General features: G+C 47.6%; 1 protein-coding gene across 1 annotated transcript in view; it reads right to left on the reverse strand.

Annotated features, from left to right (window-relative positions):
- Positions 1 to 14597, reverse strand: part of DNA2 (DNA replication helicase/nuclease 2) — a 73480-nt gene extending 58883 nt beyond the window's left edge. The window contains exons 1-4 of the mRNA XM_077258994.1: positions 14255 to 14597; positions 10651 to 10818; positions 8383 to 8569; positions 7099 to 7244 (exon numbers count right to left, since the gene is read on the reverse strand). Of these exons, the coding sequence (XP_077115109.1) occupies positions 7099 to 7244; positions 8383 to 8569; positions 10651 to 10818; positions 14255 to 14358 (605 nt within the window). The 5' untranslated portion in view covers positions 14359 to 14597. The remainder of the gene's footprint in view (positions 1 to 7098; positions 7245 to 8382; positions 8570 to 10650; positions 10819 to 14254) is intronic.
- Positions 14598 to 16516: the final 1919 nt, after the last annotated feature.

Genomic DNA, 16516 nt, shown 5'->3' on the forward strand with positions numbered 1-16516 from the left:
TCCGCCTGCCAGGCCTTGAGCAAAACGGTCCGGTGGATGGCAACAGCATTGCTGGACGCCTGAGCCGCACAAGACGCGGCGTCCAGGGAGGCGGAGACCATGTATTCACTCGCGTGAGAAATCTGGTTGGCAAGCTCCGCCAGCTGTCCGGGTGGAGCTCCGTCCAGGATGTGCCGACGGAGTTGTTTGGCCCATTTGGATATGGATTTTGAAACCCAAGTGGAAGCAAAAGCCGGGCATAGAGTAGCTGCATTAATCCCATAATCCGAAAGAAGAAAAAAGATTTAATGTAGGCAAGGCATTAGCACTTCGATTATTGATGCATAATTAAATTACCTATTTGAGGTATGAAGTGACACGTTAAGAAACAGTAATAAAAAGAAAGCTTTATTAACATATAGTTTTAAAAGATTTACAATTTTTTAATAAAAAGACAGGATAATGTAGGGGAAGGACCTCCAAAATACAAACAGGGGGTGACCCACAAATTCCCAGTTATGATGTATAGTTATAGATTGAATATACGTATGACGTATTAAAGTGCTTTGATCAGTAACCCTATGAAGTAAAGAGGAAAGTAAAGACCAGTCTATGTGGATGGACGGAATCAGCGTCTCTTTAGAAATACCACATAGCGGTCTGATGATTTAAATAAGGGTATACCTGAATAATAAGCGGATGGTAATATATCTGTGCACCCAGCTAAATCTAGTACATCAGAAAAAAATAATGAAAAATGGCTCTAAATAGATTTGGAATAGTAATGGAGAGAGATGGTATTTGCTAATAGCATGAATTGCTGTACATAGAAGGAGCATAATACTAGGACCATGAAAAGAATTGGCCGCTAGGTGGCGGTATAATAAAAGAAATGTATTCCATTGCCCCTCCTGATTTGGAAGAAGCCGAAAGGCGAAACGGCGCTCGTCGGGCACAGGAGGTGACCGGACTTCCCAGTTTATCTGCACCCACTCTCATCTACCATCAGGTAAAATACTCACTTTGGCCGTGTTTTCATTTGTGTTTTCCTCCGTCCTCTTGCGAGGCTGTCTCACCTAGGAATACATTTCTTTTATTATACCGCCACCTAGCGGCCAATTCTTTTCATGGTCCTAGTATTATGCTCCTTCTATGTACAGCAATTCATGCTATTAGCAAATACCATCTCTCTCCATTACTATTCCAAATCTATTTAGAGCCATTTTTCATTATTTTTTTCTGATGTACTAGATTTAGCTGGGTGCACAGATATATTACCATCCGCTTATTATTCAGGTATACCCTTATTTAAATCATCAAACCGCTATGTGGTATTTCTAAAGAGACGCTGATTCCGTCCATCCACATAGACTGGTCTTTACTTTCCTCTTTACTTCATAGGGTTACTGATCAAAGCACTTTAATACGTCATACGTATATTCAATCTATAACTATACATCATAACTGGGAATTTGTGGGTCACCCCCTGTTTGTATTTTGGAGGTCCTTCCCCTACATTATCCTGTCTTTTTATTAAAAAATTGTAAATCTTTTAAAACTATATGTTAATAAAGCTTTCTTTTTATTACTGTTTCTTAACGTGTCACTTCATACCTCAAATAGGTAATTTAATTATGCATAGAGTAGCTGCAGCAGCTTCAAAGGCTGACTTAGCAAAGGGTCATAGAATCTTATCGTTAGAATCCTTCAGAGATGCTCCGCCGGACAGTGGAAGGACCGTGTTGGTGGACAGCCTGGAAACTGGAGGATCCACCGAAGGAGAAGCAGTCCAATTAGCGGTGAGCTCCGGAGAAAAGGGATATAAAACGGAAAGTCGCTTTCCTCTCTGAAAGCGTCTGGTCGGATTCTCTCTTTCTCTGGTCATGATCTCCTCGAATTCAGGGTGAGGAGCGAAAAACTTGGAAGGTGGTTTAGCCCGTCTAAACGAAACCGCCTGATCTGCAGATTCTGTAGCGGTATCCTTGATGCCACAGGTCTGATTTATCGCTCCAATGAGATTCTGAACCATATCCCTCATGGTAGCGATTTGGCTAGAATCCAGCTCAGAAATATCCTCCGAGGGCGCATCAGAGAATGCCTCGCCTGACTCAGGGGAGGAGGACAGCAGAGAAGGACCGTGTGGCGAGATGGAGCGAGAAGAGGACTCAGACCGGCGTTCCTGTCTGGACCTTTTGCGGCTTATAATGGAGGGCTCCAACGGAGGTTCCTGCGACTCGCTGGCTACTGCGGGGGTCTGCAGGGATAATCGATCCAGCACGGACACCAGAGTTTGGGACACCCGAGTTAGATCCGCTACCGATTGTGACAGAGAGGAGGCCCAGCTAGGGGTGGGGGTATCACTCTCAAGCGGAGCAGCCGGGGGATCCTGGGCAGTGGGAACAATCGGGTTGCTGCAGGTCTGACAGTGGGGAGGACTGACCTGAGGAAAGTTTGCAGTTACAGGACGAACATGCAAAGTATTTGACTAAGGCAGAAGAAGCGGAGGAAGAAGTAGGAGGACGAGAGCGGCCTCCCTTAGAGGTAGACATTTTGAAGGGTCCCTGAAGAAAATGCCAGAGGGTTAGGGGACAGGGGGCAGAGGGGAGTGTCAGTCTGCAGTGCAGAGCTACTCACGGCAGACGAAAAAATGGATTCCAGGTGGAGGAAGCTGTCCGGCTTGCGGGTGGACCTCCGGAGAGAAGTTGAGCTCCTGCTGCAATCTGAACCTCAGATGGTGACCGCTGAAAGGGCGCAGGAATGTGCGCTGTGGAAAGGGCGGAGAGCGATATGTGGCACCAAGCAGCGGCGTAGAGGGAGGGACAGAGACGGCCGTGCGCCGAGGAGCACCAAGATGGCACCGGTGGGCGGAGAGTGCAGGACAGAGATTGTCGGGTGGGAGAAAGCCCGCCCGATGAAGGTGGAAGTGGGCGGAGCGCGGCACCGGAAGTAGGCCCGGGCAGATGCCGGGGCCTAAATTAGAGGCTGGCGACCGACAGAAGAAAGAGCTGCGGAGCCGGAGCAGTGCGCTGCAGTTAGAAAAACGGAGCGGCAGCGTGCCAAGGCTGTCACGCTGGAGAGGATAGAGCGGCCACCAAGAAACCCGCGACGCCGAAGCAGTGCGCCGCAGGGAGAAGCGGCAGGGTGCCGCGCTGGAGAAGGTAGTGCGGCCCCATTAAAACCAGAAAGGTGGTGCGGCTGCCGAGAAAACCGCGGCGCCGGGGCAGTGCGGCCGCCGGGGTAGGAAGCGGCGCGGCAGCCCGTAAAGGCCCCGCACTGGACTAGAAGGCAGAGGGGCCGCAGCTGCCGCATGGGAAGGAAGAAACCCGGCTGCCTGCAAAGGCCGCCGCGCAATAGAGCAATCCCGGGCCGTGGTGCTGCAATCTGGGTGAAAGCGACGACCAGGTATGCTGAGAGCCCCTAGCAAGACCCCCCCTTGAAAGATCTGGGATGGGATGGGGAAATACTCACCTCAAACCTTCCACGCCGATACTAACCTGAAGAGGAATGAGACGTCCAGGGAGCTGATGGACGTCCTCGTCTCCGCAACCGACAGGCTCTGGTGGGCGAGTGGGTGGGGGACGGAGCCAGGACCGGACTTCTGAGCACGCTTGTGTGCTAGGATCATGGTCTTGCTGAGGGATCTATGAGGATACGGGGTGGCAGTACACGCCGTACTCATAGTCCGTATTGTGGGACTACAGGTGTGACTGTTCAACTAGGGCTGTGGAGTCGGAGTTAGTTTTGGTTGGAGTCGGTAGAAATGTACCGACTCCAGCTTTTAAAAAAAATGTATTAATATTTCATAATTGAACTTTTATATGAAATTTATAAATGTTACTCAAATATATATGTTCTATCAAACTATGAACAACAGTGATAAGCAGTTCTGCTGGAGATAGAGACATTTCTTACTTCTTGTGTGTCACTGTTCTCCACTGCCCTTATCTAATCTTATACTTGGTTAAACTCATCCTGCCCCAACCCCCCTACTTACAATGTATGAAACTGAAAGTGAAAATGTGTTGCAAATTCTTAGTAGTAAAGCTCCTCCTCTAGACTAGATGTTTACTAGGTGTGCGTCTTCCAAGCATCTCACAGCTGCTGCTCAGAAGAGCAAGACTGTAAGAAGTACTATCCTTTCAACAAACTTTGCATCAGTTAACTGTGAGTACATGAGGAATAACAGTATTACTGACCAATATATCAGTTGTACGACCTGGCAATAATTTTGTACAATTGTTTTTAGGAAAAACAATTGTCATTTGGATTGTGAATGCAGAATTAAAAACCTGAGAATGTCAAAGAAGCATCACATTAAATCAGCTGTATTTGAACATTTCACCATCACTCAAGATAGAAAACATTGTCAGTGTATGACAAATGATCCAGACGAAAACAAATGCTGTGAAGCCAAGATCAGTGCATATTCAGGCAAAGATAAAAATGCTCCTACCAGAGCTTCTATTCTAAAGAGACATTTACAGCGCTTTCATCCAGAAGTACTGAAAGCAGTGGATGAGAAAGACTGCATCCAAACCAATGAACCAGTGCCCAGCTCTTCCAGCCAAAGGCACAGAGAACTTTGCAGCCATCAGTTGCAAGATATTTTGTCAGTGACAAAGTTACTGTGACAATGACAGTAGATACATTTAAAAAACAGATCATAGAGCTTGTTGTAAAGGATAGTGTGCCCATTTCATTATTTTCACGACCAGCTTTTATGTGTCTGAATGGGGAAATGGCCCGCAAGCTTGGTGTTTCTCTGGAGAGGGCGAGTATTAGAAAATTAGTAATCGAAGAAGCTTTTAAACAAAAGGAAGAACTTAAAAAACTCTCAAGGGACGCTTTCTGTTTCTTAAAATGGATGCCTGCACACGTCACAGAGTGAACTATTTTGCCATCAATGTCCGATTTGTTTGTGACAAAAATGAAATAGTTACCAAGACATTGGCAGTAAAAGACACCAAAGCTCATCACACCAGTGAGTTTCTCCAGGTCTTGGTGGAAAAGGTTCTGCAAGACTAAGAACTTAAAAAAGAGCAAGTTCTTTCTGTCGTAACTGACAATGCTTCAAATATGATAAGTACTATTAAGCTAATGAATGAGAGTAATGATGGTGACCAGCAGCTAGAAGAACATTCTGGGTCCACAGACACAGAAATGTTTGAAATAGAGGAACACAGTATTGTAACTGAGGAGCAAACTGAAGTTGCTTCAGATGAACAGCAACATGATAGTTTAGATGATCTTGTTGAAACTGTGTCAATACGTTCTTTCATTCATCACATGCGCTGTGTTGTGCATACGCTACAGCTGGCTATAAGAGACAGTCTGCAAGAAGGACATGCTGCTGCACTGATTGGCAAGGTGAGAATATTGGCTACTGTTGCCAGAACCCCTAAAGTTGACTCAATTTTGAAGAGAAGTGCTGGAAAAGGGGCAATTATTGATCAAGCCACACGATGGGGCAGTACTTACTTAATGATTCAGCGCTTGGTTGAACTGAAAACCTTTCTTGTAGACATGGCTAACCCTCAACTGACGCTAAATGAAAGTCAGTGGAATCAGGTGACTGAGCTGGAAAAATTGCTAGAGCACCCATTAACAGTGACTAAAAAATTACAAGCAGAGGACTTAACTCCAGGTATTTTCTTAAAGGAGTGGAAGAACCTGATGTTTCGCCCGTCCCAAAGAGGAGGGTTAATAGCAAGTGGCATTGCTACATCAATGAAACGGAGAGAGGAGCTACTATTACACAATAACTGTTTCAAATAGCAGTAAGGATGAAAGGGTTGCAGAACAGTCAGGAGGAACAAGAAGAATTTGGTCGTCCTGCCACATCTTCACCCTCATCAACTAATGAAGAATTTAATTTCGAAAAATATTTGGATCACAAGGACCGTGCAAAGCGTTCCCGCATAGAAGAAGAGTCATCCCCATCAAAGAACACAGCCAGTACATTTCAGCAGAATTTTTCATGTGCACTAAAAGGAATTGAGAAATTTGACCGTTCATCAAAAATAACAGTGCGACAGGCGATTCCTCTGTATCCTGACCTTGTCAGAGATATTGCCCGAGTGGTTACTGCTTTGCCACCAACCCAAGTTAGTGTAGAGGTTGTTCTCTGCTCTCAAAATAATTAGATCAGATTTGAGGGCATCCATGAAGGAGGATCTGACAGAGGCAATACTTTGTCTGAGGACAAATTTATAGATTTCTTCTTATTAACTGCATAACAGTGTTTATTGCATATTTACTTACAAGAGTTTAGAAAAGTTTATAAAAGTTATTTGCTATATTCTAATTGTATTCTAATGAATATAGTTTTTGCTCTAAGTGGTCTGATTACTTATATGATGGTGAGAAACTGAATAAGCACGATGTTAATATTTTACAACAGTAAATTTATTGTTATGAATTAGCCATATATGAAGGTGTCGGAGTCGGAACCTGATAAAATCCAGGAGTCGAAGTCGCAACTGTGGCTTACCGACTCCACAGCCCTGTGTTCACCCTGTATCCCTCCGGAAAACCTGAAAGAAAATGACGCACATTGAGGTAGATAAGGGTCTAATGAAAGACCCGTGTCCACCTCCTACTGACACTAAGCTAAACTGAAGTGTATAATGCCAGTCGGTGGGGTGTACACTGCAGAGGAGGAGCTAAATTTTGTGCATTGTGTCAGCCTCCTAGTGGCAGCAGAATACACCCATGGTTCCTGTGTCCCCCAATGAGAGGCGATAGAGAAATTGGGTCCATTGAGCACCCAGGCATATTACAAGCCTAATATTTATGGCTGACATAAGCAGTGATGGAGCAGGAGGCGCACAGAGACTATAGCCAGGTTTGTGTTGGTAGCTGCAATGGTGAAGCAGACTACATTAGTGCGGCCCATGCTGTACCTGCTCCTAAACTGACAATTCAGGGACATTATGGAAACCAGACTGGTACCCAAAATGTATCTATGCTGCCAAAGCGACACTTTCAGCTCACCGTTTACTACAAGTCCACTAATACACAATTGTAGAATTTATAGAAAAAAAAAGCTTAAATACCGGTAAGCATTGCCTTATGTAATATTACATTATTCTCCAATAACTGAGGCATTCGATTACTTACATTTCTTTCAGATATTTTGGCCCATAGACAGTCTGGAGAGCGAGGTCTTGCAAAACATCCTCACCAAACCCACATGCTGTTGCCTTTTGGAAAACGTCATGTAGCATAGTACCAATCAACATTTGCCTTGACCCTTTATCACAAACCTAAAAACAATCGGTAGAGTATTAGGTTTAAAAAAAAAAAAAAAAAAATGAATAATTTTCTACAATAACACCCTTATGATCCCCCAGTTTACAGCCTAATGAGATGGCGGTGCTATACCCACTTGCAGCCACTAATAACTGCATGAGTTTGCAGCAACATTGAGACGAGCCGGTCTGTACCATTGCATGCGGTAAATGAGGTGTGCAAACACAGCCTCAAATCAAATGACATACTTCCTTTAAAGAGAATGGTCCGATATTTATAAAGGCCATTTTAGGTATCTATTTTCACACCCTAAGCACTTTCATAATTTTCTTTATTATCTAATTCCTGAACATTCTATCTATACTTCACCTCCTGTGACGCTTAGTTTGAGGGGAGTGTTAAACAGGACTTCACAGCAGGCTGGGGCTGCACTCGCTTCTCAGCATCAATCACCCCTCCTGGAGCAGGATGTCATCAGGGATGAGCGCTGCAGTCACTTGCCACAGATTTTTTTTTTTATTGCCACTTTCTGAAAATGTCCTGGTACCATGGCACTGAGCGAAACCGTGGTAGAAGTGATCAAGGTGCTCGCACTCCGTTTCTGTCCCCGCCAGTCACAGCTTCTAAAAGCTTGTAAAAGGAAACTTCAACAGGGGGTGATGATAGAAGCAGTGAGTGACACCAGTGCCCCACCCCCCCATGACGATTCAAAGCTGTAGGGTAGCGCTGGTGTCACTCACCCTGCTTCTGTCACCGCTCCCGGATGACGATTTGTTGGAGGATGGCGATAGAAGCTCTGGAGCTGCGCTGGTGTCACTCCCCGCTTCTATCAACATCCCCGATGACTCCTTCTTTCCCAGTTAGACACTGCGGCCGGCAAGGACAGAAGCAAAGTGCCAGCGTCTCAGTTACTTCTCTCACAGCTACTATCAGAGCAATGGATTCAGTACATATACAGAGGGTGGCAAAGAAAGAAACTGTGGTAAGTGACCACATCGTCACCTCGTGATGACATCCTCTTGTGCAAAAGTGCTTTGTGTGTAAATATGGATATTTATAAAGGACATTAACTAACTGAAAATTGTGTCTGTTGATGTAAAAAAAAAAAAAAAAAAGTAATTGAAATTACATATCTATGATAAAGAAACAAACCTTGAACTTCTCACTTAGAACCGATCTCCGTAAGCATCGAATACCGTTTGCTATGCTGGTACCAGAAATGAGAAGGTCAGGAAATAAAATGACATATCCGGAATCTCTGTCTATAGTCCATGTATTTGGAGGCGTCATGTCACCCTCCAGGTGAATAATATCTCCTGGCTTCACTTCAAGTCCAACCCTGTGGAGGAAGAAGTATTGTTTGTACAAGACCAAACCTGGAGAAGATGGTGACGCAGTTAGCAGGGGTAGTAGACTCATATATACTTCACTCATGCAAGTCAGTAGCAGAGCGTTAGGGTACTGTCACACAGTACCATTTTGATCGCTACGACGGCACGATCCGTGACGTCGCAGCGATCGTATGAATATCGCTCCAGCGTCGTAGACTGCGGTCACACGGTGCAATCACGGCGCTGGAGCGATGCCGAAGTCCCCGGTAACCAGGGTAAACATCGGGTAACTAAGCGCAGGGCCGCGCTTAGTAACCCGATGTTTACCGTGGTTACCAGCGTAAACGTAAAAAAAACAAACACTACATACTTACATTCCGGTGTCTGTCCCCGGCGTTCTGCTTCTCTCCACTGTGTAAGCGCCATAGCCGGCAAGCACAGCGGTGACGTCAGACGTCACCGCTGTGCTCGCTTTCCGGCTGGCAGACGCTCACAGTGCAGAGAAGCTGAGACGCTGGAGGACAGACACCGGAATGTGAGTATGTACTGTTTGTTTTTTTTACGTTTACGCTGGTAACCACGGTAAACATCGGGTTACTAAGCGCGGCCCTGCGCTTAGTTACCCGATGTTTACCCTGGTTACAAGCGAACACATCGCTGGATCGCTGTCACACACAACGATCCAGCGATGTCAGCGGGTGATCAAGCGACGAAAGAAAGTTCCACACGATCTGCTACGACGTACGATTCTCAGCAGGATCCCTGATCGCTGCTGCGTGTCAGACACTGCGATATCGTAACGATATCGCTAGAACGTCACGAATCGTACCGTCGTAGCGATCAAAATGGTACTGTGTGACAGTACCCTTAGTGTTGGTGAAGATAAGCAATTTGGGCGACAGTCAATTCCCCGATCTCCCTTTCAGCAGGGAGTCAGACTGCTCCCAGAAACCTCTGATAGCGGCTCATCACACAGTAGAACATATGGATCAGGTCTGCCGAAATCATATAGACGTGGCCATAACACCAGATGGGAATCAGGACTGGAAGGGGACCCGATAACATGCAGACCAATTTTTTTATTTTTTTTTTTAAAGATGAATCAACCATGTACATCGGTATACACGTACCCATAAAACATTAAATGGAGGTGTTAACAACACACTCCAGACCTGATTCATCAACACTGGTGTTTTGTAAGCTTATCTTGTCCTAGTGAAGACAGCACTGGACTAAGATGTTCATTAAGAGGAGCACACCTTTTAATGAATTTTGCGCACCTAAAAACATGCATGCGCCTCTGCTAGAAATCCTACTCCATTCGGGGACTGGAATACATTTCTGGCATAATTTGCAATGCTAAAGCAGTGTATATTTTGCAGAATTTGTAGCGCAAGCTTTGACACACCACATCTTGACCTATTTAAGCGAAAGATGTCTGGGACTGATGTAAAAACACCAAAAGTAACAACATTTTTCAATATTTTAATGTGTTTTACACCAGAATTCTGGCAAAAACACCATTATGATTCGGGCCCTAAATGCACGAATTACAGAAAGACTAAACATATTCTTTCGCCATTTTTTGACTTGCGTCATAAAGAGGCATTTAAACCGTTACTCGCATTTTTAATTGCTGCACCGACGATGCTGTGGTCCCCAGACAGGCGACATTCGGTTCAGTAATGATGTGCCAAGCCCAAACATGGCCACTGTGGCTTATTACTGGCTGAAGTATTCATGTGCCATAAATACCGATATCACCGCCGGAGCCATCAGTGGTCTCTGGGGAAAGGGGGTCACATAGGCAAATGAATATACAAGTAACACTTCAGTGTCACCACAATGTGTGTATTCACTTACTCCACAGCCAGACGAGACTTTTGACCACACAGTGGGACCTTACTCTGAGACCGTCAGGGACCACAAGACGAGCACAATACCTGATGGCAGCCAACGCTTTAAGGTTATATTAAATGGGCTGTTTCACTACAAAACTCACTTTGGCTGCGAGTTAAAATCAAACAGTACATTGCCATGTAATAATGCAGAATAAGATATGGCCAGAAAAGCTGATTATCATAGATACCAGTCGTCCTTCAGAATGCAGAGTTCTGCGTCTCCTCCATCCTGGTGAGCGGTGATGGCGAGATGTTTCTCCTCCATGGGTGCGTACACCTCCCTCACATCCAGGACACAGTATCTATTGTGCAGACCTCGGCACAGTTTAGTCCTGCCCATTATCTTCTTAGGAGGCCTAAAAAAAGACAGCAAGGAATAATAAGTTGCTGCCGCACTGAGCGGCTTTTGTACCAGTGACTATTGTGGAGGTGGTCCGAGGGTGCAGCCTGAGCTGTGAATGCGCTGACCCTCCGGACTGCTCTGGAGATGGAAGCCATCATCTGATCATACTGAAGATGTCCCGGAGACTTGGCGAGAGGGTGGAACTGTGAGGACTGCAGGCCAAGCATAAGCTCTGGGCACCAGGTCTGGATTATACATTCCTCTCCTCACCTTACTGACACCAGGGTCCAGTAATGGGGTGCAGGTCCATTCTCACGCCTGTATACTGTGATATTACCTATGTTTTCTAACCCTGCTCATAGTTTATGGACATGACCATCGAGAATGAATGGAGCGTCGGTCAAGCATGTGCACTGTACTCCATACTAATGAGGATAAAAGTGCTCTGTCCTGCCTATTGGTGCTGGCCCCGGCAGTAGGACCCCCACGCGGTGCTGGCCCCGGCAGGCGGACCCCCACGCGGTGCTGGCCACGGCAGGCGGACCCCCACGCGGTGCTGGCCACGGCAGGCGGACCCCCACGCGGTGCTGGCCACGGCAGGCGGACCTCCACGCGGTGCTGGCCACGGCAGGCGGACCTCCACGCGGCGCTGGCCACGGCAGGCGGACCTCCACGCGGCGCTGGCCACGGCAGGCGGACCTCCACGCGGCGCTGGCCACGGCAGGCGGACCTCCACGCGGCGCTGGCCACGGCAGGCGGACCCCCTTAAGGTGCTGATCCCGGCAATTGGACCTCCTTTAAGGGCCACTGTCACCCCCCTCCAGCCGTTATAAACTAAAAGAGCCACCTTGTGCAGCAGTAATGCTGCATTCTAACAAGGTGGCTCTTTTAGTTTTAGGTTCAATTATACCCAAAATAAAGCGTTTTGATACTTAGCCACAATACCTGTCTCTAGCCAGGGAGGCGGGTCCTCACTCCCCAGCTTGAACCGCTACTCTGCCGTCACTCCAATCTTCATGGGCTTTTGGCACCAGTGCTGTTTACGTTTCAAAACCGGCGCCTGCGCTGTGTACTACTGTGCTGCGCAGGCGCAGTAAGCTCTGGCCGTCTGACGTCCCAGCCAGGCTTGCAGACTGCTCCTGTGCGGGCATTGCGGCCACCCACCTTTGGAATCCCAGCCCCGCACTGTGTTATGCATTATGCAGAGTGCGGGGCTGGGATTCACAAGCAGGGCGGCCGCACAGGCACAGTCTGCAAGCCTGGCTGTGACGTCAGACGGCCAGAGCTCACTGCGCCTGCGCAGCACAGTAGTACACAGCGCAGGCGCCGGTTTTGAAGCGTAAACAGCGCTGAGGGGGTGGCGAGGAAAGCCCCTGAAGATTGGAGTGACGGCAGAGTAGCGGTTCAAGCTGGGGAGTGAGGACCCGCCTCCCTGGCTAGAGACAGGTATTGTGGCTAAGTATCAAAACGCTTTATTTTGGGTATACTTGAACCTAAAACTAAAAGAGCCACCTTGTCAGAATGCAGCATTACTGCTGCACAAGGTGGCTCTTTTAGTTTATAACAGCTGGAGGGGGTGACAGTGGCCCTTTAAGATGTTAACTTATTTCCACTGGACAATCCCTTTAAGCTAACGGAGTGTTCTGTTTGGAAGATGTTGTCCCCGTTCCCCTGGAGAGGTGATCAGTGGGGTCCGACTGCTGTGACTGGCATCGATCAGCAGAACAGGGACCTTATCTCGGGCAGACAGGAGCAGCTGTGTGAACAGTGCCCCATTCATCATCTATGGGGCTGACAGAAAAGGGTCAGTGTGGCGTTGGTGGGTGATGTGCATTGCGGCCCCAGACTAAGGCTACTTTCACACTAGTCCGTCGGTACGTCGGTAGTCCGTCACAAACCGTTGGCCCGACGTACCGACGGACGTTGTGCAAATTATTCAAAACGTGGGCAGCGGATGCAGTCTTACGACGCATCCACTGCCCAGTGTGATGAGCGGGGAGGAGGGGGTGGAGTTACGGCTGCGCATGAGCGGTCGGAAAAAGCGGAACCGACGGACAAAACATGTAAGGCTACTTTCACATTAGCGTCCTGTGACGCACGTCGCAATGTGTCGTTTTGGAGAAAAAACGCATCCTGCGTTGCCCCCAGGATGCGTTTTTTCTCCATAGACTTTCATTAGCGACGCATTGCGACGGATTGCCACACGTCGCATCCGTCTTGCGACGGATGCGTCGTGTTTTGGCGGACCGTCGGCACAAAAAAAGTTCCATGTAACTTTTTTTGTGCTTCGAATCCGCCATTTTCGACCGCGCATGTGTGGCCGGAACTCCGTCCCCTCCTCCCCGGAACTCACAATGGGCAGTGGATGCGTTGTAAAACTGCATCCGCTGCCCACGTTGTGCTACATTAAGGCTGCTTTCACACTAGCGTCAGTACGGGGCCGTCGCGCTGCGTCGGCCCGACGTACCGACGCATACTGTGAAAAAAATGCCCGACGTGGGCAGCGGAAGCAGTCTTACGACGCTTCCGCTGCCCCATTGTAAGGTCCGGGGAGGAGGGGGAGGAGTTTGGAAAATGGCGGTCTCGACGCACAAAAAAACGTTACATGTAACGTTTTTTTGTGGCGGCGGTCCACCAAAACATGACCCAACTGTCGCACGATGGTTGCGACATGTGGCAATACGTCGGTAATGTTAGTCTATGGGGAAAAAACAATGCATCGTTGTGGAGAAAAAGCGCATCCTGCAAAGTTGTCTGCAGGATGTGTTTTTTCTCCATAGACTTTTATTAGCGACGCAGTGCCACACGTCGCAACCGTCATGCAACGGTTGAGTCGTGTTTTGGCGGACCGTCGGCACAAAAAAAGTTACATGTAACTTTTTTTGCACGTCGTGTCCGCCATTTCCGACCGCGCATGCGCGGCCGAAACTCCGCCCCCTCCTCCCCGGACCTTACAATGGGGCAGCGGAAGCGTCGTAAGACTGCTACCACTGCCCACATTGGGCATTTTTTTCACAGTATGCGTCGGTACGTTGGGCCGACGCAGCGTGACGGCCCTGTACCGACGCTAGTGTGAAAGCAGCCTTAAACACTGTCCGTCGGGCCGACGGTTTGCGACGGCCCGTACTGGCGGACTAGTGTGAAAGTAGCCTAACGTTTTTTTGTGCCGATGGTCTGCCAAAACACGACGCATCTGTCACACGACCGATGCGACGTGTCGCAATGCGTCGCTAATGTAAGTCTATGGAGAAAAAACGCATCCTGCGGGCAACTTTGCAGGATGCGTTTTTTCTACATAACGACGCATTGCGACGTGCGTCGAACGACGCTAGTGTGAAAGTAGCGTTAGGTAAGAGCACCTGCTCTGCCCATGGGTGCCAAGCCCAGCAGTCAGACCCCACTGATCAGCCCCACTGTTACTGGATCCCCCTATAAAGTAAAGCAGCTACCTGTCTGGGGGCTTCTCCTCCAAGTCTGTAAAACTTCTCTCCATCATCATTTCGAGCAGATCATCCTCGGAGGGCGCAGGACGCTCATCGCTGGCAGCGTCCATGGCTCACTCAGCAGCAGCACGTTCAACGATCCCGCGGTGTCAGGACGGCGGCCTGCAGGGTACAAAACATAGAAAGCGAACACAGGATTCAGCGCGGGAAAAAGAAAGAGCGTTCACAGAACAGGAGCAGCGCCGCACTGCGGGGAGTGACGGCAGGCTGTGAGGGGAGTGACGGCAGGCTGTGAGGGGAGTGACGGCAGGCTGTGAGGGGAGTGACGGCAGGCTGTGAGGGGAGTGACGGCAGGCTGTGAGGAGAGTGACGGCAGGCTGTGACTGTCGTCATCTGACAGGAGGGGGACGCGGATGCAGAGTGTCCATCCCCTCAGCACGGTCCGCACACAGCAGCGCCCCTCAGCGGCCATTAGTCTCTGCCCCACAGTCTATGAGTCGCTCACTGCAGCATCATGTACCGCAGAGTGGCACTTTTTATTCTGCTTTTTCTTCTGGTTTTCGGGGGTTCAGAAACCATCTGCAGACAGATATCCGCAAGCCACAGAAGCTTGTGCACAAAACACATTTTCAACTGCAGTTTTTATGTTTTTTATTTTTGCAATTTTTCTAAATCTCTGCGTCAATCAATGTGACACATGTCTTGTAATAAAAACTGAGATAGTGCAGATAAAATACCTGAAAAAAAAGAGCTGAAAAATTGTAGGGAAAACACCAGAAAGCGCGTGCCATGGTGCACTATGGGCATTCTCACTTGGGTTTTTTTCTCCACACGGTAACGCCTCGAGTATTGACATCTTGCTTCTTTTTTACGTGTGAGATAAAAAACAACACCAAGCTACTATGAAGCAGAACTGTATGTGGATTTTGGAACAAATTCTGCCTGTAAATCCACCACCATGTGAACACATCCTTAGTTTGTGCTCACACGGGGCTTTTTCTGTAGAATCCAGTCACAAAACACTATCTATTCATTTCATATGAGCGTCCCATTCACCTCAGTGGGAATTGGTGATACAGAGTCATGTCAGTTTTAAAAATTGCCATTGAATATAAATGTAAGTGGGAAAATACGCCCTGAAAAAAAAACACCCGAAAAGTCCAGTGATTGGCTGCAGCGCTGTCAACATGACATTACTACTGCAGCCAAATTACAGAGACCGGGACAGTGGTGGAGACTCGGCACTGGACCCCAGTAGGGTTAATAGAGCCCAGATTGTTTCCACTGACCTGCACAAGGGGAGAAGCTTTTTAAAGTATGTGCACACGTAGCGGATTCCATTGCGGATATTTTCGCGCCGATTCTGCAGAATCCGCAGGTAAAATGCCCTGCGTATTACCTGCAGATTTACTGCGGATTAAGTTCAGTTTTTGTGCGGCTTTCACCTGCAGTTTTACACCTGCGAATTCCTATTATCCAGCAGGTGTAAAACGCTGCGGAATCCACACAAAGAATCGACATGCTGCGGAAAAAAAAATGCTGCGTTTCCGCGCCGAATTTCCCGCAGCATGTGCACTGCGCATTTGGATTTCCATAGGTTTACATGGTACTGTACAACAAATGGAAAACTGCTGAGGATCCGCAGGCAAATCCGCAACGTGTGCACATACCCTTAATGGTCTCCAGTAGTGATGAGCGAACATGCTTTATGGAGGACTTTGCAGGGCTCATTATTCTGTATGGAGGACTATGTGGGGGGCAATTCACCCGTTGTGTTTCACAATTGTTATGTCTATCATGCGGTAAAAATAACAAATTACTTTAATCTACAGCAGTAACAAATATGTACGGTATTTTTTGGTTGAATATTTAAAAAAGAACAAAATAAAAAATACATTTATTTATTAGGGGGACACTTTTTATTTATTATTAACAATAATTATCCTTTATTTTACCCCCTGGGGATTGAACTATTAATACAACTAAAATCTTGTTTGCTGCCATAACTAACCATGGGGCCTGGGGGTGTCAGGAGACTCACAGAGAAGCCGCCTCCCTCTGTCAAATACCTTACACCAGGGATATCAAACTCAAACACACAGAGGGTCAAAATGAAAAACTTGAACAAAGTTGTGGGCTAACCAGTATACAACATAATGGGCCCTGCAAAGTCCTCCATACAGAATAATGGGCCCCACATAGTCCTCCATACAGAATAATGCCCACATAGTCCTCCATACAGTATTATGGATACCACATAGTCCTCCA

Source organism: Ranitomeya variabilis, chromosome 4 (genome assembly GCF_051348905.1).
Source record: "Ranitomeya variabilis isolate aRanVar5 chromosome 4, aRanVar5.hap1, whole genome shotgun sequence".
In the NCBI taxonomy this organism is placed as follows: domain Eukaryota; kingdom Metazoa; phylum Chordata; class Amphibia; order Anura; family Dendrobatidae; genus Ranitomeya; species Ranitomeya variabilis.